The 25200-nt window shown below is 38.4% G+C and overlaps 1 protein-coding gene across 3 annotated transcripts in view; it reads left to right on the top strand.

Annotated features, from left to right (window-relative positions):
* CRCP (CGRP receptor component) overlaps positions 1–20548 on the top strand; it is a 38625-nt gene extending 18077 nt beyond the window's left edge. For all 3 annotated transcript variants that reach the window (XM_026656504.2, XM_026656503.2, XM_026656502.2), the window contains 2 exons: positions 12475–12532; positions 19182–20548. In XM_026656504.2, the coding sequence (XP_026512289.1) occupies positions 12475–12532; positions 19182–19328 (205 nt within the window). In that variant the 3' untranslated portion in view covers positions 19329–20548. The remainder of the gene's footprint in view (positions 1–12474; positions 12533–19181) is intronic.
* Positions 20549–25200: the final 4652 nt, after the last annotated feature.

A 25200-nucleotide genomic window follows, 5' to 3' on the forward strand; every position in this document is an offset into this window, starting at 1 on the left:
ACTCTATGCATCTGAAGAAGTGAGCTGTAGCCCACGAAAGCTTATGCTGAAATAAATTTGTTAGTCTCTAAGGTGTCACAAGTACTCCTGTTCTTTTTGTTATATAGCAGAATTTTAGATGGGTTTGTTAGCTCAGGCGTTGGCTACACTTGCAAGTTAGAGCTCATTAAAATAACTGCCACAAGTCTTTTCTTATTCCTCATAGTGGCCTTCCGGGATCAGTGGTCTGGTCTGATCTAAAGTTCTCATTATTACTGCTGTGCTCAGTGATGTTGATGCATTTTCCAAAACACACTTGTTGGGCGTTTAGTGACCCCTGTGAATTTATTTTTCAGTCCTTTTAAAGAGAGAACAAAGCAGTAAAATATACTAAAACAATTTAAAACCTCTAGTTTTTAGTGCTTTCAGCCAATTGGCTTGCTAACGGGCAGTTTCAAAGCCATGCAAATACCTAACTCACTGATACTGTCTGACATGAGATGTAGCCATACTTGGGCCTCAGCAGCATTTGGATGAAATTCAAGGCTTGGAACAGAGAATTTAAAAGTAAAAAAGCTATAAGCTAACATCCTAGTAAATTATATAACTACCTCGTTGAGGTCTTATGCTTTAATTAATTCGTTAGCAAATCCAGCAGTGTTGTATTTGGAAATATAAGGTCTAGCCTGCTTGCTTGCTGTGTTATTTCCTTTTCTTATAGGTTTGTTGTTTATTATAATAGATAATAGATTTATAGCTTTGTATTAGAGTATTTTGGCAGTAACTCAAGGAACCTACAGGCCAAATCCAGTATGATCTAAAGCAGGTTAGCATACATATGTTTGTGACCTTTAGCATAGATGATGAGCTAAGCAAGTTTGTGATCTTTGACATAGATAAGTGGCTTACCAATTGCCCTCTACACTTAATGGGTACACCACAAAGAACATGGAAATAACAACCACCGGTTCAGGCCAGAAATGACACATGTGAGAATGAGCTAATTGACATTAATACCTATGAATATACCAGCCTATAGAGTAAGCGTACCCTATAGTATGTGGGTGAGGAAATTAAATTTGGACATAGAAGGCGGGTACATAGTGCTCAGGTGCTATAAAAGGGGCAAACCACCATATTTAGTTAGGTTTTAGGTTAGTTTTTCTTGGGTCTTTCTATAGCTTTCTAGCTCTCTAGCTTCTCCTAAGTTTTTCATCTTTCACCCGAGAATTTAGGAACCTGGACCATCGAACTCTTTTGGCATGCCACAGTCGAGGCTAGTCCTTTGCCTCTTACTACCAGGTTATCAAGGAAGGGTGTGAGTATGTTAACCTAGGAAGTTTTGTAGTAAATGATATCACATGTACCTCTAAGACAGAACAGTATTATTTCTGTTTTAATTCTGATTGATTACTTTTCCATTTGATTACTATTCTATTTATGTCAATACAAGTCTTTTCTTGTGTTTTGTTCCCAGCATGAGTGTCCTTGTCATACATCCCAACGGTCCTTGCAAGACTCTGTGTAGCCTGATTCTGGGACAAGAACCTTATTAAGTTCTGATCAGATCAATTGGCAAGCCTATAACCTTTATTAAAATAAACAATAATATTAATACCCTAAAATTAGGCAACAAGGGGAAGATACTGTGTGTCACTCTAGATTTATTTTCCAGGTCTAGTCCTCTGTAGAAGGATCTGATATTTTTCTATGTGGTTGTTAATACCACTTCATTTAAAAGAGCAGGTATCAATCTTATGGTTTGTAATTGAGTTTAAATCGAAATTGACTATTCTCTCACTTTTTCTTGCCTGTATTATGTAATTTTTATTTTGGGAGAATCAATTTTTAGATATCAGGTGGATCTAAATATTTGAAAGTATATTACAGTTAGGACCCAGACATTGTCCTTTTAGTTTTTAAACCGACAAATTCAAAAAAATTTGGATCTGAAGATCAGTAGCACTTTAAAATGTATTTCATCCTGATTTTACTGTTCCCTTGTCATTGACAAAAATTATAACAAAGCAAAACCCTTAAAATGTTTAAGGGTGGGCTGCGTGTTTTGTCATTGCTGTCTCCTCCAGAGTTTTCAGAATGAAAACATTTCTTGGAAGACAAAATGGTACCACTTAAGTAACAGCATAATTTTCTAGCTTCCTGAAAAATATCCATTGTACTTCCCACGCTTCAGTGCAATCATAATTGGGCGTATTATCTACAGAGCAATTCCTGTAATCTTGATTCCAGCCAGAGGCCTAGTGGGGAGTCTTGGCTGAATTAGGACGATCGGATTTAACCCTATGTGTTTGAAGCATGTGATAAAATATAAAGTAATGGTAGCATATGCCACAATATGATTTTTCTTCTAGCAGCTAGAAAAATTATGTTCCTTAAGTATAAATCTGCCTCCATGCAGAGGGAGGAAATTCTGATTTTTAGCTCTGAATGGTGGATCTTGGCGCTGATAGGCTACTCTTCCCACTTGTGCAGATCTCCACCTTTGTTGCAAGAGGAGACTACCAGAGCTCAGACCTGCTGTACAGCACTTGTACTAGATTTTTTTCCCATGAGAATGTGTAGAACTTGAAAAGGACAACCTAGAGAGTTTCACTACTTAAAATATCTATATTAATGTTAACGTTTGATTACAAGGACTTGGTTAAAAGAGTAAATGTACAAAATTCATTTGGGTTGCTATTGATCACAGTTGGTGCTCCCACCTTAATTTTCACCATAATACTTAATTATTTGTATTTGTTATTGTAGCATCCACAATACGACTTAAATCTGCAGAGGCATTGCAACAGTGTGCTGTTAATTAGATATCTTAGTTAGGGCATGCGTTGCCTAAACGAGGTATGCTATAGCAAGTTAAAGATGGGTTGACCTGAATTCCAAAGTTCCTGGCGTTTTTCTGGTATAACTAACCATGAGTTCAACTCAGACTCTAAATTCTTTGCTGTGTATTCTTGTTCATGCAAAGGCAGCATTACTTGTGGGTTCATACTGAGACTGGCAACATTGGCCTCTTGGGAAGATTATTTTTGATGGAGTTTATAATCAGGTTCTGCATGTGTATATGCTAGCAAGGAACCCTACATACACTTGTAGGGCATGATCCTATGTGACTTGACATCTGTGAGAGTTTTTTGACATTGGCTTAGATGGGAGCAGATCAGTTTCTGAGCTCTTTGCTCTAATACAACACAGTGGCTGTTCAATCCCGGTTTATATAGTGAGTAGGGGGTAGCCTACCTATTGCTAGTGTCATAGGGCATGGGTTCTTGTTCCGCCATGGCATACATGAATTTTTTTTCTATCTCCCCTTCCCCTGCAGCAGCATGCAAGAGAAGAGGAGAGTTCTCCTTTGGGGAAAGGGAGGTCAGGGGCTTGCTGTTTATACAGAGGAAAGAGGAGCTTCCATGTTTACATCCCCTGTGGTATTCTCACAGCACACACTTAGGCTGGTCTACACCTAAAACTTAGGTCCACCCATCTTTGTCACTCAGACTGAAAAAATTTGCCCCCTGAGCACTATAGTTAGGTCAACCTATAGGTCAACCTATAGGGACCTAGCTATCTCCTCTCGAAGAGGTGGATTACCTACATCAATGGGAAAACTCCTTCTGTCAATGTAGGGAGTGTTTACACTCCAGCAGCACAGCTGCAGTGCTGTAGCTGTAGTGTAGACATACCCTTAGAGTACATCTGTGCAAACAGGAGAGGGAACTGCCAACGTGGGCCTCCCAGGCAATAGATGCAGCAATATTTATTCCACTTATGTGCATGCTGATTATTTGTTAAACAAATCCCTACCTCTGGATATTTCCTAAACAAATAGTTATAAGACAACATGTTCTTGTTGTAGGTTGCTGAATGAAAAATAACCATGGGAATAAATATTCATACTACTATCAACATACTCACACAGCCTAGTTTTATGATCAACTCAACCATTATCTCGAAATGATTTACCAGCAGAAGATAACCTACAATTCTGATGGTCAGAACAGTATTTAGGTCGATCAGTAAATAGATGACTAGTTATTGGTATTCAAATAGCTCCCTTGGTAACTTTTCATAGTTTCCTTTGTGTCTCCTGTTGAAGCCCTGTATATTTTTTTCAAATGCATTGTTTGCAATCTTAAATACCCAGTGTTTGAAAGACATTAAAACTCATGCCTGAGGCTTCTAATTTTTTTCAGTATAAATTAGTATTTGCAGTTTATAACCTGCTAGGACCTGTTCAGGCATCTTAGGATAAAAAAACATACAAACTGTTCATGTTGCTTTTTGATTTTTTGTACCCTGCTGCTAATGCTTTTTTTGATGCACTTAGTCATTTTTCTGCAAGGGAGCACTATGATCAAAAGCTCAATGAAATTGCCCAGATAAAACATTGTAATGACTTGCTACTTTCCTCTTGTAAATTATCCCCTCATTTTTCTGCACATAAATTTTGGAAACTGAGAACAGTCTGTATGATTTCATCTTTTGTTGAAGCATTTCTCATTGAGATTATATTGTATTGATAAGCCTTCTAAAAACCGACATTATCGGTTATTATGTTTTCTATTGATGACATTTAAGTCAAAACACCCTTTGAGAGATGACCTTGCTTTACACTCTTGGAACCTATATTCCTCGTCTCAAGGAATGATGAGTATTTCTGCTTAATGATCACATTAGATGGTTCTAGTTATGATGTACATTTGTCTATAGTTGTTTTTATTGTTGCCTGTTCTGCCAATAACACGGTATTGTTAACTGGAGATCTGTGTCTTTTAAAATTGTTCTAGAAGAATCTAGATAAATAAGACTGAAATTATAACATCTTTAATATTCAGGATGACATAGCTATGGTTATGTGACCAATATTCAAGGCATAATTGAGAAAAAACAAACAAAAACGATATGTGACCAATATTCAAGGCATAATTGGGAAAAAACAAACAAACAATTATGATTATGTGAATAATTATTTAGTAAAAAGTGAGAAAAATAATATCAGGTTTTTCTTTTCCATAATGAATTATGGTACCTCTGGGAAGAAGCGATGAGGGATTTTTGTTTTTCCACAGAATTTTTTTCAAACAGCTGTATTTTTAAAATATCTTTATTATTTCCTGACAGGTACGAGGAGATGGAACCTATTGCTCTGCATTGTTTGGGGGAATAAATAATTCTAAATGTTACATATATCAATGTTAGTTGGAAAACCGACATGCTAAAGATGGTTTGTCAAAACCCAATTTTCCCCATTAATAGAGTTTTTACTTGCAGAGCAAAAATGGTTTTCCAAAACAGCTTCTGCTTTCTGGTAATATTTTGATCCACCATTTTGTTTAGTTTTCATAAAATATATCCTCACTCCATTCTGTTCAGTGCAGGCTACAACTTTGTTAGTGACTTCTTTTTGGCTAGATACTATAAATTAGATTATTAAACCTGTGTATTTTTCAGAATTATATATTTGCAATGGAAACCTTGACATCTTGCTTACTCACCTGATCCCAGCTGTTATTTTTTCTGTATTAAATTTTATTATAACTTTACTTTCTAGAATAAAACTTGTTCAAAAGCTAAAAGATGCTTTAAATGCAACAGTGGCAACTATCTCTCCCACCTCAAGGCAGGCATCCCATCCAAACTGGGGCTCAAACCGAGTTAAGAAACCATGTTGAAACATGGGTTCATCATTTTAAACCAGCCCCTAACACAACTGGATTGACCAATATGCATGCGGCCAGACCATGTTACAAATAATACATATATTTAAATGTTCTAACCTACGACCCTATGGCTAGCCAGTATTTTGTTAGAATTGGTTCTAGCTAGACATTTGTTTAAACACATTTTTCAAACTCATTTTGAAGTCGAGCGCAGAGAGGGTCAAAATCCAAGGACATCTGCTCCTTCCAGCCTGAAAAACAAGAACAAGAGCCATTGTTTAGGAATAAACAGTTTTTTCCCTTTATTTAGTCAAGGATTTTTTTCTTGATAGAGGTGATTGGGGTCACCTGGATGGACTGAGTAACATGCATCTTGCAGCAATGGCGGGGGCGGGGAAAACAAAGCCTGAGTGTGTAGCGTGAGGAACTTGCAGTTAGACTATTGTCATTTAATATTAAAAATAATTTTAACTGGTACATAAAGCTTTTCTTTCTCAAAGTGCTTTACAAATATGAATCTCTACAACTCTTCTGTGAGGGAGGCAAATGTTATCCCCCTTTTACAGCTCTGGAAGTTGTGGCTTGCCAAAGCCACATAGCAAGCCAAACTGAAAGCCAGGATTAGAACTTGGTATCGCTCATCTCTCAGGCCTGTGCTCAAACCACTGGACCATCCATACTGCTGCTCAGCTCTAGGAAAAATTCATCTTATATGATTACTCAGGTGAACCATGGCCTAATCCAATGCCAGTTGAAGACACTGATTTAACACCCTTTCCCCAAGCAAGCCAGGACATCTTTTTTATATGGGGTGGGGTGGGTTTTTTGTTTTGTTTTGCTTTTTTTATAATATTCTTTTACGAGTGTAGGTTTTTTCCTTCTGTGATTGTTTTTCCAATTTAATTGTAGCATTAGAACATTTTATGCTGGTATCTTTAATCAGCATTCATTCTTACATGTCTGTGTCTTCAGCTGCACACAATAGTAATGAACTCCAACAGTAATAAACACTTTCTTTTAGACAGAGAGCAGCCAGCAATGTGACCTCAGTTCTAAATCCAGCTACACTCTTAACAGACACTGTATTGTTGTAAACAAGCTTGGGATTATTGGTAGAGAACTCTTCATAAATGGCTAATATGGAAAAACAGTGGAGGTATATTCAGAGTTCCCAGAGACTAGAAGCATATTGGATTCTTATCCTTGACTCTCCAAAACCAAAGCAAGGCTAATGTGTACAGAAAATGAGTCTAATACTGACTCCTGCATGTCTTTTGTAAACCATCATTTTCTTCTTGTGCAATCAGTCCTACTTCAGAATTAAAGAGGCTAAATGCTGTGCTGCAAAAAGGATTATTGATGGGAGGAAAAAACCTTGAACAAGTACTCTGACAGAAGAGAGAGTATGTAGTCTCTGCAGTGGACAAACTGGGTTAGATACATTGGGTTAGATTGTGGTAAACCCTGCATGGGAGGACATGGAGCAAGGAGCTTTCTCTTCTTCACCCCCGTGTAGACACTGCCAAGGAAGGATAGGCCTTCTGGACAGGCTTGGGACACTAGCTGATCCCTATTTCAAGGGAGATGGTATCTTTCTTTTTTCTTCAAATCTTCAAACACAAAGCATACAAAAGAACTCTTGCCAATTAGTCATTCTGTGCCTCAATTTTCCCATCTGTAAAATGGGGATTATGATCCTTACCTATTTTGTAAAACATTATAAGATATGAACCACCACTGTATAGGTAGTGAAACAATAACAGGAATTTCTAAAAACACTTTGAAAACTCAGTTTATTTTAGTAAATATGTACCTTTCCTCTGAAGAACAAATCTTGGTAGTTGTACTTTAAGGGTATGTCTACACTACGGGATTAATCCGAATTTAGATAATTCGAATTTGGGAAACAGGTTGTATAAATTCGATTGTGCGCGGCCACACTAAGCACATTAATTCGGTTTTTAACCACATTAATTCGGTGGTGTGCGGCCACACTACCCCATTAATTTAACCACATTAATTCGGTGGTGTGCGGCCACACTAACCCTAATTCGAATTAACAAAATCGATTTTGGCGCTACTCCGCTCGTCGAGGTGGAGTACAGAAATCGATTTTAAGTGCCTTTTAATTCGAATTAACTGGCTCTGTAGTGTGGACGGGTGAAGGGTTAATTCGGATTAACGCTGCTAAATCCGAATTAAAGTCGTAGTGTAGACCAGGCCTAAGGGATGCATCCATGACCATGCTGTCATCTCAAGTGCTGAATTCAAATGTAGAGTTTTTTGTATTGTTAAATATAAAGTATTTCACAGGCGTATTATTATTAAAAACTGTATTGTGAATGTATTAAAGTTGAGACTTATTTTAGAACAGTTTCCAGTGCTTTTATAAAAATGGTAACTGAACGGCTCAGGGAATTAGGTAAGATAAGATAGAGTCTTTCTCCTTTAGGACATTGTTTTTGGCCAAATTTTTGAAATGAAGCTCTTTGGAGTTTCCTGTGAAATAAGGTAGTCTGAGTTCTTAATGGGTATGCATCCACATCACAAAAATCACCACACATAATTATCACCATTGTTTCAGCCTCACCAGCGTGGTTCAGATTTGAATGAGCCGTGTTCTCTCTCTCATAGGAATACTCTGTTCATAGAATCATGGACATCAGAGATGGTAAAGACCTGTCAGGTCATCCTGTCTTTGGTAATGTGGGATTTTTCCTTCAGGTCGGAGTAGAGACATATTGGTGGAGCAGCCTGGAAAAGTTTGTACTACTGCTGCTTATGCTGTGTATGTTCTGTGGATAAACAGAGGGCTTCAGTCTCCAGGGCTGTCATTCAGGGTCCTTTCATGAGTATTAAATTCCCTCTTTCGTGCACACACACAAACCAGAGCAGCATATCACTTGTCACTGTTTTCTCATGTTAATGCCTTGGCTGTTGAATGGTTACTAGGGCGCATACATAAGTGATAAGGCATTGAAGTGTCTTAAATATTGTAAGGTGTGTGTCAGCCTTGGAAATCTGGTACTATGTCTGAGGACTGAAATGGTATCTGGTAGGGATGTAAATATCATTTTAAAAAGTACCTGTTTAAACTATTAAAATTATATCAGTTAATGGGTTAACTGGTTAACCGATTCGGGCCTCACAGTGCCTAGGATGGTGCGTCTCCCCTCCCTCTTTGCCCCGGAAAGACGGGGAAGGGCAGCTGAACTCATACTGGGGGTGACACAACAGGCCTAGCCAGGAGCGCCTGGGGCAGTTGAGGGGTCCCAGCACCCCCTCGCATCGTCAGTACCCAGGAAAAGGGAAAGAAGCCCCAGGTACCTAGTTTATCCCGATGCGGCCTCTGCAGACGCTCCGTGCCACCCCAGCAGCAGCTTCCCTTCCCTTCAATTATCAGCTGAAACCACAGCACTGACCAGTGCGCTGTCCAGTGGCACAGGCAGAGGCCAGGGACTACTTTACTCCCCGACGGGGCCCGCAGCCTCTGCCTGCCCCCCATGGCCTAAACATGCTCCCTCTAGCTGGCTGGCGACACCCTCCCCCCGCGAAAGCCCTGGACTGGCTCTTTGCTCGTCCTGCTTCCCTGCACTGCCAGGTGTTTCTTGGCCTAGCGAGTGGTATCCTTCCACTGGGGTCACCCCTCAGGTCAGCGGGGCTGAAGGGACTGTTTTTACCAACAAAGGGGTGTACAGGACCCTCCTCGTCACTGGGCCGAAGACCCCGTTGGGCTAGAGTGTTACTATCGACCCAGCCCCTTTAAGAGGGGGCTAGGCTCCCAGTGACCTCTTGTGATGCCCACCCCTTCCTGGTTGCCATAATCACCTCTTGCCGGTGTCCCAAAAATGGCATCTGTGCCCCGGCACCCAGCAAGGACTTCTACCAGCTGATCGTCACCCAGAAGGAGGTGGGTAAACAAGGGAGGGTTAACGGTAAGACTAATACTTATCGGTCAACCATTTAATCATTTCATATTTTACATCCCTAGTATCTGGAGGGCATAGGCATGTAGACAATGACCAGCTGGTTGCAAGGGCCCAGACATCTGAGCACAGTTCTGTGAGTTTTGGCATCTCTTTCCTCTTGAAGAATGTGAGGTTTCTTCTTTCTTGAAACCTCCTCCAGTTCTGAGAAACTGATGAGAAGCTATTTGGAGTTGCTATAAATATACATTTAAATGCTTTTTGGAATTCTATTAAATAACCTGGAAAGAAGCTTTAGTCCTTTTAAAATGGGAGCTTACTACTAGATGGCAAACTAGTAAAACCATAAATATTAACGGATTCTTTTTTTATTCTAATTTACTCATTAATAATAACAACAACAATAAAGAAATATTGGGCAAATACAGATTGCAATAAAGAAAGGAGATTCCTCTAATTTTAAAATAGTTCTTGAACAAATACTTTTATTCAAAAGGGGGGTTTTAAAATTGTATTTTAACTCTCTTTTTCATTGTATCTAAACTTACTAAATTACAATTACTGACGTTTTATGATAAGCTGTCTTTATTACTGCTGCAGATTCCCTCACCAGTCGTACCAGTTCTATCTCTAGCAGTGTGATATAGCTGTGTGAGTCTCCCCTAAACCATTAAGGCCTGCTGAGATCACTGCTACTTCGATATCATGACCTGGTCAATAGGACCAGAATGTTAAAATGTAGCTTTTGAGAGCAGTGAGATAAACATACTGGCGTATGACAGCACCTTGGGGCTTAGCTGTTGGGGAGGATATATATTTCACTAGGATGTAAAATAAATACTGAAATATGTTTTCTTCCATTCTTTCCACTTTAATAATAAAGCTTCTAAAGAGGAAAACAATTGTAATATTTTTTTTAATTTGTAGATTGAGAGAATTATTATGCAGAGTGAATCCAAGGTATAGTTAGGCTTTATGGGTGTATACTCTATTGAAGTCAACAAGGAGTCCGGTGGCACCTTAAAGACTAACAGATTTATTTGGGCATAAGATTTCGTGGGTAAAAAACCCACTTCTTCAGATGCCTGGAGTGAAAATTACAGATGCAGGCATTATATAATGACACCGGACGCCTTGTTGTTTTTGTGGATACAGACTAACACGGCTACCCCCTGATACTTGTCTATTGAAGTCAGTGGGAGTTTGCCATTGACTTCAATAGAAGCAGAATTTAACCCTCTATTTGATGTGTGTGCTTAAATATAAATGTTAAATTAATTTTATTTTTTTCCTTGTATGTAGAGAAGGATGGAAATTGAATAATTTAAAATGTAACTATAACACTAAATATATACTTAAAATCAAAACAAATTTAACACAACACAGAAGGAATCCTGGACTTGTGGTCAGAATACCTAGATTCTCCTGGGAGTCAGAATACATGAATTCTCTTTCTGTTTCTGTCATGGACTTCATGTGTGATCTTGAATAAGTCACTTAGCCTTTTTACCTTTCAGTTTTCTGAAAGGTTTAGAAGGAGAATGCTTGTGATGCTTTTTGATTGAAAATGACCCTTTGTATCATTGCTGCTACCACTGTTATACAATTGCAACAACTCTTCTACAAAGTATATCATGTAAGGTGTCAATGGAAAAGTTACCATTTATATAATACCTTTATCATAGTTAAATCCCTGTATCATCTTTGTATCTAAAGTTATGAATATTGGCTATGTATTTGTATCTCACATGTGTTTGTTCCTGAGTGACACCTCACAAATAGATTTACATCAAGGCTAGACAGCTATGTGTTGATGGCCCATTAAGGACACTTCACTCTAATGGGCCATAGAAGAAACTTATCCCACCCAGATAGCTCTCCCTGGGGATGCCTCAGACACCGAGAGGCCAATGGCCAACCCCGGTGATCCAGCCAGCTATGTAAGGACATGTGACCCTAAACTCCATCTTTGGCCAGTCACTTTCCACAAACCGGGGCTGTGGGCTTTGATTGGGACAGTATAGTAAAATTCCAAGCACATGGCAGAGGATATAAAAAGACACCTGAGACATCTCCTTTTTGTCTTCATTTCCTGTTTCATTTCTCTGGACTGGATTTTTAACAAGGAAGCTCTAAACAAGGACTGATGACCCCCAATCTATTTGGGCAATTCTAGAGAGACTTATGCAAGCTAGCAGTTCATTCCATCACTGCTATGATCCTGATCTATGAACACTGAAAGTCACCTGTATGTATATGATCTATTAATCATTCAATAACTCTCTTCTTTTAGATTATTAAACTTTTAGTTTTTAGCTACTAAAGGATTGGCATCAGTGTGATTATTGGGTAAGATCTGATTTATATATTGACCTGGTTAAGTGGCTGATCCCTTGGGCTTGGAAGGATCCTATATCTGATGAAATTTGGTTTTCAGTAGCCACTCATCGTAAAGTTCAGTGTCTTGGTGGTGCTTTCCTACCTCTCATGCATGTTGAGGCTTAATTTCACTGATGTTTGTAAAGTGTTTTAAAATCCTCAGGTCGAAGGTGCTATAGGAGTGCAAAATATTATTAATAAATAATTATTTGAGGCAGAGACAAAGCATGGAAAATTCCAGCTCGAAAGATGAATGCTTCAGTAAGTTGTGCATGTGTGGAAACAAGGGATTGTAATGGAAACTGCTTTGCCACCTTGGTCTGCTAAATTACCAGTTTGGGTAGATAGCCAAAGAATAGATATCTACAGAATTATCATGACAATCAAGGTCAGAGACTTTGCATCAACTCTAGTGAAAATGACCTCTGGAAATAACTCTGTTATTAGGGAAGGGTTTGTATCTGACCATTCATTTGTTCAGAATCCTATATAATTTTTTGTTTTCTTTTCAACAGAGCAGAAAAGCTACAGTTGCTTAACCACAGGCCAATGACTGCAGTTGAGATACAGCTGGTAAGTTACAGTTCTCCTAACTGCTTAAAATCCATATATTAATGCAACTTTAATCTTGAAGATCAATTGAATAATCGTTTGCTCATGGTCATTGACTGATAGGACTTCTGTACACATCTTTATATTCACGTTTTCTGATTATTTGTTTTCTTTCCTCTCTGCTTCCCCTATGAGACCTCTCTATAAGACTTGCCCCTCTTCCTCTCAGAACCCACAGCAGGGGCAACTCTTCACTCTCATGTTTGTGTCAGTGTTTCAATCTGAAACTTTCAGATTGAAAATAGCCATCAGAATTGTTAAATGGAGGTATAATCTCATGTCCTTGGAATACATTTACCTAGGGGTTTCTTCTGTTGCTTTGTAAAGTCAAATACTTTGGAATATGAATTTTGATTTAGGAAACTACTGTGGTATATTCCTTTTCATTATTTTTCTAAGGTACAGGGAAGGCAAAAATTTGGAAGAGAACAATAGTTAGCAATGATTGCCGCTGTGCCTTTGAAGTGACTGTGTAGCATGAGAACTGTACACTGGGAAGCTTTCAGTTGGAAGTCATCCATTATCAATCTGCTGGAACATAACGTTTGGATAAAGGAATATTACAGACAAAAAGGGATAGATCTGTTAAATGTTCTCCAGAGCATCGTGTAAAGAACACAAATGCTGTATTAATAAGGAGATTATTATAACAAGGCTGTTCTTCTAATAAGGCTGTCTTGCATGGAGAACATCTGTTGACAATCTTATCCTGACACTTGATTGTGTAATAGCAGGATTGCATTCTGTTGCAAAAGGGTAAGGGTTAGAAGTGGATGCTAGTAGGATTACATCCTATATTTCTCACAATCCTTGATAGCCAAGAACTAGAATTTCTAGCAGTAAAAACAGCTGATAGGAGGAACAGTCCCATGGAACTGCTATTGTCAAGTTTATCTATGAGTTAATTCCACTTTCTGCAGCTACAAACAAGAGCATGAAGGCTTCACTCGTTTTGTTAGGCAGCTTTTCAGAAGTGAAGAAGTACAGCCTTCAAATGTTTTAGAGTTTCTCTGTCTTTCTATTAGCTTCCTGCATTGCACTTACAATTCATTAGGTTTCAGCATAGTTCATATTCTGTATTCTCTTCTTCTTAAAATATACTCATCTTATTGTCACTTTCAAGACATCCTTTGTATTTGACTGCTCCCTCAGTCACTAATTATCTTGTCTATCCACATCACATGGAGTGTATCTGTTTATGCTCCAATATCCAGCTATTAGTTTCAGCTTCCAATCCGTGAGGCAGGTGTAAGCAAAATATGACTTTTGAGTTGGAGTAAAGGGACTGCATTGGTACATCATTTGTACCTCAACTCTTTCAAGGTTTAGCAATATAAAAGTTAAAATTGCTCTATTAAAACTGATGTGTTGCAACAATAAAACAAGTTAAATGCGAATTCACCAATTTTGGTATGTAACCATTCTCTAAGTAACCCAAAGCAACCTGTTATATAATTAGAAATTACTCTTAGGAGGTAATGTAATGTTACAGTTGGCAACTAATCTTGAGTTTATCCCCAAACTGTAGCCCAAACTAGACAATAGAGTGAATTATTGATGTACCTGTGCAAGTTTCTCCAACATCACAATAGGTTTAAGATGAGTGGATTGCTCATATATACACATGGCATTGTGTCAAATTAAGTCAGCAGAAAACTTAAACTATATAGGTCCTTTATTAAACTAGTCAATCTTTGTGGAGTAACAAATATTAGGCTGTCACAGGCCATTTTTGGGAAGGTTGCCTTTGGGATCTGTGTAATGAATGGCTGTTTACTGTTAACAAGAGTTAGTGTTACAGCATCCTCAAGCAAGTAGAACCTCCATGTATTTATAAGGAATTTAATACATAAAAACAGAAGCCACTGGGAGTTTTGTCATTGACTTCAGAAGGACAAGGATTGTCTATACACAAGTTTCCATGAAAGCAAGTCTGTTAGCTGGAGTAGAGGATTTGAAAGGTAAAATATATAGGTAAATTAATATGAACTCTGAAATGATCTTGATTGCACTGTGAACTTTTTTTTTCTTAAAAGCTTTGACTCATCCCTGGATACAGATCTGAAGCAATTGATATTGAACATTTTAAACCATAAGTTTCACAAAAAGCAGGTGAATTTATTCAATTTTAAAAAGAGTTACCTTCTGGAACAAATTACAAAACAAGCCACGTCCCCAAAAGAGTGTGTGTGTGTGTGTGTTTGTGTGTGTGTGTGTGTGTGTGTGTAATTCCCCCAACTTATTTTGAGTAATTTATGTAAAAGGATATTTAATACTATTTGTTTCCTTTTTGGCTTCAAGTCTTTTTATTCTCTCCTGTATAATTCCTGCCCTGTAATAGTGCACAAGATATAAGTCAGGGTAACTATATTTAATCTAAAAGGCATCTTTCTGTGGTGAGGTATCTTTTTTTGTTTTAGTTCAGGTCTTTTTTGTTTGTCCTCCTCTTGCATAAATCATTCCACTTTGTTTATAGTTGCCTTCTCCAGACTCTGTGCTGAGATAGTTTTTAAAGGATAACAACAAAAGCAGCATGAAATTCTAATCCTTATCCCACTGGATAAAACATTGTATGCAGTACAGCTGTCTTGACCTCTAGCTTTAATCTCAAACATATGTTGTTCATGGCTCAGTGACTCACACAGAGAAAGAAAGAAAGACAGTGATGTTGATCTAACCATGACATGGGTTCCAACTTTATGTAATGCTTAACAATGATGTGTTAGAAGATTGAGGAGCTTCTCTTTAAAGAACAGATTGCTCAACATCTGTCTCTCATTGGAGCAGTAGGTGTTAATTTTACATATTTTAAAACTAGACTTCCACACCTGGGAGTTCACTGCCTCATGGGATCCACTCCATGCAACCAAACTGGCAGATTGCCATTTATTGTTGACCAGAGAATAACAACACCTATTCCTCTGGAAGATGCAAAAGGCTGGAAGGTTTAAACATTTCATGTTTCATTTCAAACAATGCACATTGCGTACTTGTCTAGTTTCCTATCACAAGGAGATGAATCCAGCCATTCCGCCTTTTGCTGTATTTCTTTTTCTTATGGTCTGTCTTCTTAGTATGTTTGTGCTGAACATCTTGGAATTACTCTACATTTGAGGAAACCGCAGGTATTTCCTTGCTTAAAGTGTCTCCTACATTGGAACAAAAGTATATTGTGATTATAGCTCTGAGAAGTACCAAAATGCACCTTTCTCTTTTTTGTTATTGATTTTTGCATTTAATACGGTCTTGAAACTATTATCTACAGAAAAGCAATAGTGTGCAACCCACAGATTGTTCTCTTCATACATCAAAAATTGTTCACCAGTGCAGGGTATTTTAAAGTTTTTTGTATTGTTTATTCTCCAGCATTTGCAATATATATTTGTGGCCCAAATGCCTAAGGAAACAGCCCTTTTTCAGCTGAAAATATTTTACTCCAATCATATTACAGAATAGTGCTCACTTACCATATCTTTTCTCCTGACTCCTGCATTGAACCTATCATAGTGACCATTGCTGAGTAGAAGGAGAAAAAACTCGTGACTGTTGCTCCTAGTATTAACATATCCCATTGGAATGTAATAATTGAATTGAAGTATTTGTCTGTGTCAAATGGGAAGCATGATTGACTGCAGCATGGCAATAAATTTGATCTTGTTAGCCACACAATTGCATTTTCCTGAAATAAAAAACATATATTCATATATATATTCAAATGCAAATATATATAAATGCAACTCATATGCTACAGCATCTGCTACAGAGAAATTTTACAATGATTTAGGGTAGCAAAAAGGTGAGTGCTGAAATGCAGCATCATCTTTGGAATTATTTATAAGAACCAGTAGCATGGACACTATGATTTATTGCATTTCTTCCACTTTGATTTTAATAAGGTTCTTACTCTGAGCCTTGAGAGAGACACATGCCGGTCTGGTTGTATTGGAGAGTGTTTTTTAACATGTACCTTCTGTTATTGTAATGCCAGGTGCTTTCCACTAGTCACATGAGGCTTTTTTAAAGCCCACCCGCATCTCCAAACATAGTATAAACAAGGAGAACATAATAAACATTAAAAATGTCAGTCCAATTGAAATGTTGGCTGACTATGCCATACAGTCTCCACATGGCATCATTTGCTGAGGTAATCTATCTCCATTTGGATTGTGTGGTCCTGCCAATAAATACACTATATATAATTCATTGACAAAAAAAATGTATTTTATTTTCCCCTAGCTTAAAGTTTTGTATGCCCTTCTGCTTAGAGTTTGTTGCTTTTACAACTTTAGCCAGTTGCAGGATAGAGGTTAGCAGGACTGCTTTATAATCCATAAGTGATTTGGTATTTGTTCCTTTGTTTGTGAAACTTTAGTTATAAATGTTAGTACTTAAAAGGTTTGTTTCTTTCCCTCCTTCTGTGTTTTTCCTTCTATATTATTTTTTCTGTGAGGTTAGTGTTTCCTCAGTAATCAGGGAGCATTTTGTCTTATAATTGTAAATCAGGAGCCTGTGTGCAAATCAGAAGTGTGCTAAAGTCTGGTGCACTTAGAACGAGCCACTGAATCTCCTTCTGTTTCCCTGGTTTGATGTTTTTATTTGACTCATTTCCACTTGTCTCTTTATCTGTATCTCGTTCATGTTTAATCTTTTGCATGTCTCCTTTATCTTGTTACTTTGCTGTTTTCTAACTGCATAAAACGTTTCATGTCATTACACTTGCTGTTTCTTTTTTTTGGAGGGGGGAAGGAAATCTAATTTTCTAGTTTATTCTTTTGATCCTTGAGCTCTTTGGTTATACTTCACCTCTGCAGAAACATAGACCTCAATAGCACGCGCTCAGCCCATCCCAAACACAAAGACTTTATCCCATTCCAATATATAAGTACTTCTAAAGAAGAACGAGGGTGAATGCTTAAGTCACTGTTTGGAATCAACCCGTCCTGCAAGATTTCCTTATTCAAGTATTACTATTAATGTCAGCATGACTATTCACATGAGGAATTGCAGCAGGATTAAACACTACAGTTTACCAAATGCAGCCACATTCTGGACAATTAATGCACTATCATTAGCACTGAGAATGAATCATTCAATCTTAACTAGCTTTGACTCTCTAAGAGGCAACAGGTCTGTCTTTGTTGTATGTTTGTACGGTGCCTAGCACAATAGGGCTCTGGCGCTACAATAATACTTACTAATTGATAATATAACACTATAATCTGGTGCAAAACCAGGTAGACTACATTCTCTCTCTCTCTCGCCAGCACTGTTAGTAATAGGGTGACAGGTCAGTTGTTTGAATTCAAGACTTTTCAGTTGCTTTAGCAAGGAAAAGTAAATTGAAAAAAGTTTTGAGGATCTTAATTTTGGACTTAGGTGCCTAAAATCCCTTTGTGGATCTAGCTTACTGTGTCAACAGATATGAATGACCCCCAAAATATCATTTATAATTTCCATGGAAATTTTACTTCAGGAAAAAAAAATTAGAAGTATGACAGTCTGGAAGTGAATAGTTAAGAGATGCAGCCATTTTCTTCCTGCCATATATTTCTCCAAACTTGCTATCAACCCATGCAAGTTACACCCTGCCACGTTGCCTGTACTATATCCCCTTTTGTTGTGTTCTAAAGTAATAATATGTTGTTGGATGTATACAGGAGAATTAATATACTGTTCACTTTTTTAGAGCTAACTGTTTCAAAATTAAGTACTTAGGGTGCCTTAGCGTATGGCAGAGCTCCCTATGTTTTCTGCTAGTGCACTGTGTTGAATGAATAGTAAAATGTTTTTATGAATAAAAGGAAAAACCGTAAAGGTGCAAAGCATTCAGTGTTGGCCTAACTGTTCCCATTGAAGCATGGCAAAGATTCCCATTGATTTCAGTCGGAACAGAGGACAGTGCTGAGCACTCTTAAAAATCCCACCCTAAATGTTTATATTTCTACATTTAAAAATAACACCCCTAAAAACAAACAAACAAAACCTAAAAGGCATTCCTTTCCCCAGCAGGCTAACTGAAAAAAAAAGAAGGAAATTTGGAATCTCTATAGCAAAGACAATGTTTGCAAAAGCACCCAAGTTCCTTTTTCAAAAATGATCTAAGCGCTTAAAGCCTATTTACTTTAGGCTCCTAGGTTCCTAAATCACTCAGGCGCTTTTCGACAATGTTATGCCAAGTCATGTTAGAGAGGTCCTGAGCCCAAAGTCTTAGAAAAATGTCCAAAAGAAAACTTCTGCCAAATGTTCATAACACTATAACTTTAAAACGGGCTCATTTTTACACTTTTACTTTAAAAATACCAATATACCTTGGGATGACATATGGAAAGTGACATTTTAGGAAAATAAGTTTCTTTTTGGAGAAGATGGGGTCTTACAAATCTGGCTTATAGTGGAGAGCTAGTTCCGATCATAACTATGGAGCAACTATCATTCTGCAGTACATTTTTATCAAAAGGATTCAACTTTTTACAAGCAAGTTTAGTTTGCATATCAGACAATGTGTAATGTCCAGTTAATGCAGCATCTCCTAACTGGGTAAATCTTCGCTCTGGAGGTGAGGGAGGAAGTGTGGATTTTACAATGACAGTAGGTTGTTTTGGATTTGCAGATGGTAGAGGAAAGTGAAGAAAGACTAACAGAAGAGCAGATTGAGTCACTTCTTCAGACAGTCTCCAGCATTCTTCCAGGGAACCCAGAGGAAGAGCTGCAGAGACAGGCGACAATGGCAGCTGAAGAAGATGATGACCCAGAATAGACAGCATCTGAACCTAAGTTGGCAACATCATCAAAAGCTTAATGAGAAAAGAACCAGCTAAACTTTTTGATTGCAAAGACCATGTCTGGGGTTTTTCACCCACGGCTTAATCTTGTGTGACATCACTGTACAGTATATGAATGTTTTATTGTATAAATCATGAGAGCAACAGTTGTTTATAAGAAACATAAATCAAAGGAGAGCTCTCATGTCAGCCTTTTGTGAGATGTGAGAAAGATAGTAACTGGTTTCATAACACAGCAGTTTGTGACATAGTGAAAATAAACCTTATGCTTGAATATTCTTTTTTTCCATTACCCATGTAACAGCTGTTCTTTTCTGAGTAGGGTTATATGCAGCTGGCAATGTTCTAATTATCATAGCAATACACTATAATTATAATTGATTTAATATGTTTTTGAATTACTCAACTGTTTTCCAGAGTGCAGTTTACAATGCAGTGTCCATTCTGTATGGAAGAAGCCATTTCAGGGTATCAATACACAGTTAGAATAAAGTTCAAAAATTGTTTAATATCCATATAAGATCAGTAGTAATAGATCCTTATAACTACTACTATCTTTAGGGTTATACCATGGAAGTGGAAGGAATGTAAAGGCTGTATTGATATGGTAACTAGTCTCAAGGACACCTCTGATATGACCCTATGCTTATTTTAAATATAGGGCCAGATCCTCAGCTGATTTAAATGGACAGAATCCCACAAAGTCAAGAGAGCTATGCTGATTCACACCAGTCGAGGATCTGGCCGATAAAGTTCGGGTTTTCAGTAATGCAAACAAACAAAAATTAGAAGTATAAGGCTGCTTTTTTCTTTTCTTTTCTTTGAATCACCTGTTGTCTAGGTCTTACATGTAGAAGATTGCACAGTCCACATGAGCTATGCTATCATGGCACAACTGGGTGAGTTAATGATGACACGAGAGCCTTAACTATGAATTTCCCTATTTTGTTTTCAGAAGTTTAATGAGGCTCAGTCCTTGCTCAAGCAAAACTTCCACTGAAGTCAATAGGAATTTTGTCTGACCACAGACTACAGGATCAAGCACTTAATGTTGAAAGTGTCAGAGATCGTTAAATCACAAATCGTACATATATGGTAACAGGCCACGCTGTTTCTTCTTATGCTATGACTGCAAACAAAAATTGTACCAATCATTATAATGTGTTAAAAGCCGAAATAAAAAGTTTGAAAAAACTCCTAGGAATTTCGTGGTTGATAGCAGTGGGAGTCAGAATATCTGATTTCTGTTTCCAGCTCTGTCACAGCCTTCCTTTGTGACACTGGGCAAATAATTTACCATTGTTCTGCCTCAGTTTTCCCTTATGTGAAGTAGAACGGTAATACCTGCTTCACAGGAGTGTTGTAATGCTCAGTTCATAAATATTTGTAAGATGCTTTGAGGTACTGAGACGTAAGGTGCTATTCAAGTAGAAATTATAAGTACTACACCTCTACCCCGATATAACGCTGTCCTCGGGAGCCAAAAAATCTTACCACGTTATAGGTGAAACCGTGTTATATCGAACGTGCTTTGATCTGCCGGAGTGCGCAGCCCCGCCCCCCAGAGCGCTGCTTTACCGTGTTATATCCGAATTCGTGTTATATCGGGTCGCGTTATATCGGGGTAGAGGTGTACTATCTTTAGGAAGTAAATAACTATATATCAGGTTAATAAATTCTAAGGCTGAAAGCCAAGGCGTGTTTTAGCACAAGGTATAGTGATTATGGTGTTAAAAGGAAAGGTCCAAGTTTTTTTTTTTTCTTGTTAAATACATGTAAATATTCATAGTAGAGGGTGGAGGGGAAGCCCTCCAAAATAGTTAATGGACTATCAGACTACTGAAAGATACATTTTTAAATTTGTTTTAAAATTAAACTTTTGGGCTCTTACGGGTCATTACTGGTGCTCGACAGCTTGCAGGAATGGGCCATGTCTATTAGAATTTATTGTATTTTCTAAAAGTGAGCTCATGAAGTGTCATTATAAAGCTAACAGAGCAAACAGAAGCAAAATCACAAGTCCCTTTAAAATACAAGTGAGTATTTTAACCGCTTTCTTCAGCTGGTTGTTCCACGTCGGGAATTGTTGATTTGATATATATGCCAGCGTCAGTGTGGTTTTATGTTGAAAGTTGAAAATGTGTTGTTTGGATTTCTAGTAAACTGCCCTTTTACTACATTATTTAAAGTATTTAACAGTAAATCACTTCCAGAAGAATAAAAATATGTACTTTTGTACAAATACAAGAATAGACTACTTATCTCAATGAAGACACAAAAATGATCATTTTCCTGGAAGTATTTTGCCGAACGATATTCTGAGAAAGATTATATAGGGTTTCAACATCTGCATTGCATTAAGGAATTTTGTTTTAACCTGCTGCCTGTATTTTCTGGATGCACAAATACAGGCGGTGGATTCTGGAACTATAACGGCTCTTGCTTCATGCTTGTTTGCACTCCGATTGGTTACTTGGAAGCCATGATCCTGAGACTCAGAAATGGTTTATGGAAAACAAATATTACTTCATATGTGATGATATCTTCTGGTGTGCTGTACGTTACATGAAAGAGCTGATTAGTATCTAAAGCCACTTATTTTTTTACTGCTAATCTGTTATCTAGTACTGCAAGTGCATGCTGGGTTATAAAACAGAGCAATACACATTCCCTGCCCCCAAAAACTTACGCTCTGAGGCCCTGATTCAGCAAAGTACTTAAACATTTGCTTAACTCTAAGCATTTTTATAATCCTGTTGATTTTAATGAGTCTACCCACATTATTAAAGTTAGCCACATGCTTAAGTACCTTGCTGAATCTGGGCCTGAGAGACCGGATGAAACATATCACAGAAGTTTAGGTAAAGGATGATGTGGAGGAAATATTGCTGCAGAAAATAAAGTAGGACTTCTGAAAGAGGAGGATTTTGAAGAAAGAAAAGAGAGGGAGCACTTAATAGAGAAGAATTTGGTAGATGTTTCTAAGCAGAGGGGACAGCACGAAAAAAGGCATGAAAACTAGAGTGAGATGGTGAAAAGGATAGTAAAGGGAGAACTTGGGAGAAGAGTAAAAGGAAATTAAAGCAGAGGTGTAGGCTCTAAGGTTATGTAGTGTCTCGAAGGTGAGGATGGGTTTGACATTATTGCTGTAAAAGACAGCAGGCTAGTGAAGGGATTCAAATTGTGAGGAGATGAAGTTAACTGTGGTCTAGAGTGTTCTGGATAGATTGGAGATAGGAGGGGCCAGAGACTTACAGTAGTCAAAGTGAAAAATGAGCAAGGCCGTGGACAAGAGCCTTAGGAGAGGGGCTAGAGAGAAAGTGGAATAAAAAATGACAGTGATCTTGTATTACGTATGTTCTGAGATTGGACTTTTATGTTTCTACAGAAACTGAGATATCAAGTAATAAAGTGTGTCGGGTAATGCATTTATCGCTCTACAAATACTTTACCTTCTAAACTGACCCATCCAAGTGCAACTAAATGTTGGTTCAGAATGCTGCTGCAAAGATCATTTTTCTAGCCCAGTGCCTTGACCATGTCACCCCTCTCCGTGCATCTCTTCACTGGCTCTCTCTTCTCATTGGATCCAATGTAAGCTGCTTTTTTCCCCACTTTCCACCCTACATATGCATCTCTCATTTGCTATTGAGATGTTGACTTTTGCTGCCGGTGATGCTGCTACCACCCACTTATTAAATTTTCAAAAAAACCCAACACCTTTTGTGCTTTCTCTTCTGCTCCTGATGCTTGGGAGCAGCCTGCTCTAAAGATCCCAAAAAACTAGCATCATCTTCCTTTCAAACCCTCCTCAAAACTGTCCTTTGCCACGATGCCTATAAAAAACTTAACGGGTAGATAGCTGCTATCTTGAGATCACTGCCTGTCATGCTGACCAATATTGTGTCATTGTTTCCTTGCACACCCACATCTGTCTGTCAGTGTTTTGTCTCTGTAACGGCGTTGGCACCCACCTCTCACGAGTGCCCCCTTCTGATGGGGCGTGTCTACGTTCTTTAGGTCTGGAGACCCCTTTCAGTGGTTCTCAGGTGGGTTTTCAGTGACTCCGGCTGAGTCACACTGTCTGCCCATTAGCCAGCACAAATCCCTTCTGGGGTATACAGTCCACAGGGCCTGTCTCTCTTTAACCCTCCTTGGGCTTTAGTCTTCAAGTAGTCCAGCCCTGGTATGGGGCTGTATTCCCAGGGCATCTTTCTGTAGCCCTCCACACGCTCAGTTCTTACTCGGTCCCTAGCAGCCAGCCAGGAGCCTCTCACTCCTTTCAAGAACTGAACAAGTGTGTGTATATATACCATAGCTCCTGGAAACTTTAGAGTGAGGGGGGATAGAACTCAGAACCTCCTACTCCAAAAGTACAGGTGTCCAAATCTCGTTTCCATTACTTATTAGCAGTTTTAGTTCCTCCAGTAGAGGGCAGCGGCAGAATGAGATTGGAGTGATGGAGAGGCTGATTAGGGTGACCACAGCCCAGATGTCCTGATTTTATACACACAGTCCTTGTATTCGGGGCTTTGTCTTATATAGGCGCCTATTACCCCCCGTCCCGATTTTTCACACTTGCCCTCTGGTCACCCTAAGACTGATTGATTCCTAATAGTGGATGATGACCATAGTGGCAGCATGTGGTATATCAGCTGATGCTTTGCTCGTAAGGCAAGATGACAAGAAGTTGAACCAATGTGTTGGGAAATGAATGTTACTTCATGTTTGAATTGTATTTAACAATTATTATTAATTGTTACAGCACCCCAAAAAGTGCTAATTATGTCTCAGAACAAACAAGAAGACACAATCACTGTCCCCGAGTTTGCCATCAAGTTTTAGACATGACACAACTAGTGAAGATAACTAACCATAGAAAGGTAGTGTTGTTTAGTGATTAGAGCAAGATACTGGGCGTCAGGAGACCTGAATTCTAGTATCAGCTCTGACACAGACCTGCTAAGTGACCTTTGGGTAAGTCACTTCTCTCTCAGCCTCAATTTCCACATCTGTACAATGGCATTCATACCATTTATCTTCTTTCAAATGCACTTTGAGTTCTATGTAAATGCAAAAAACCAGGATTGTTAAAGGGACGGTGCCAGGAAGGGCAAGGTCATCAGCCAGGAGGATGAACAGCCACTCATTTTAGACAATTGTGCATCCGATGGCTGAATTAATTTTTTAACAATAATTGACTCCCAGCGATGCTGTGACTTTATTTGAAGTGTTTGGTTTTTTGTGTTGTTTTGGGATTGGGGTGAAAACGGTGTGGTCATTTGGCGGGCTTGTCTATACTGGCATTTTCGCCTCCGCTGGTGGATAAAAATCCAGCATACACAAGCCCCAAATGGCTCTCAATCTAAACAAAAAAGCAAGGTGCTAATGTCCTGTTAATGCTATTGACGAGATTATGTGCGTTTTGTTGGTCTGTGAGGAGAGAGTTCATTACAAGGAATTTTATGTTAAAGTTATTGGAAAGTTAAGCACCAGTCTTTATCAGCATTGGCATTTGTGTTGCTGGGAAGAACCTCCCGATACAGGCATGTTTTCCCCATGCTGGGAGTCATTTAAATCATTTTGTAACAGAGATAGCGCACAACTGAACTGTGTTGTAAAATAACGTTCAGTTACAGGATCCAACCTTTTAAATTCAAGATGGGCCCGAGCCGTGGAATTTGGGTCCAGAGCCAAACTGGAATTTTCACAAAATTATTGGATGACCATCACAAGCTATTGGACTTGATAATATTCACTTAAACAGCAGGGAAGATCAAGTTCCTCCACTGCAAGGATTACTGGGTGGAGTTCTGTGGCCTGTGTTATGCAAGATATCAGACTAGA

The sequence above is a fragment of the Terrapene carolina genome, unplaced genomic scaffold, assembly GCF_002925995.2.
Source record: "Terrapene carolina triunguis isolate 2854851 unplaced genomic scaffold, T_m_triunguis-2.0 Scaffold231, whole genome shotgun sequence".
Taxonomy (NCBI): Eukaryota; Metazoa; Chordata; order Testudines; family Emydidae; genus Terrapene; species Terrapene triunguis.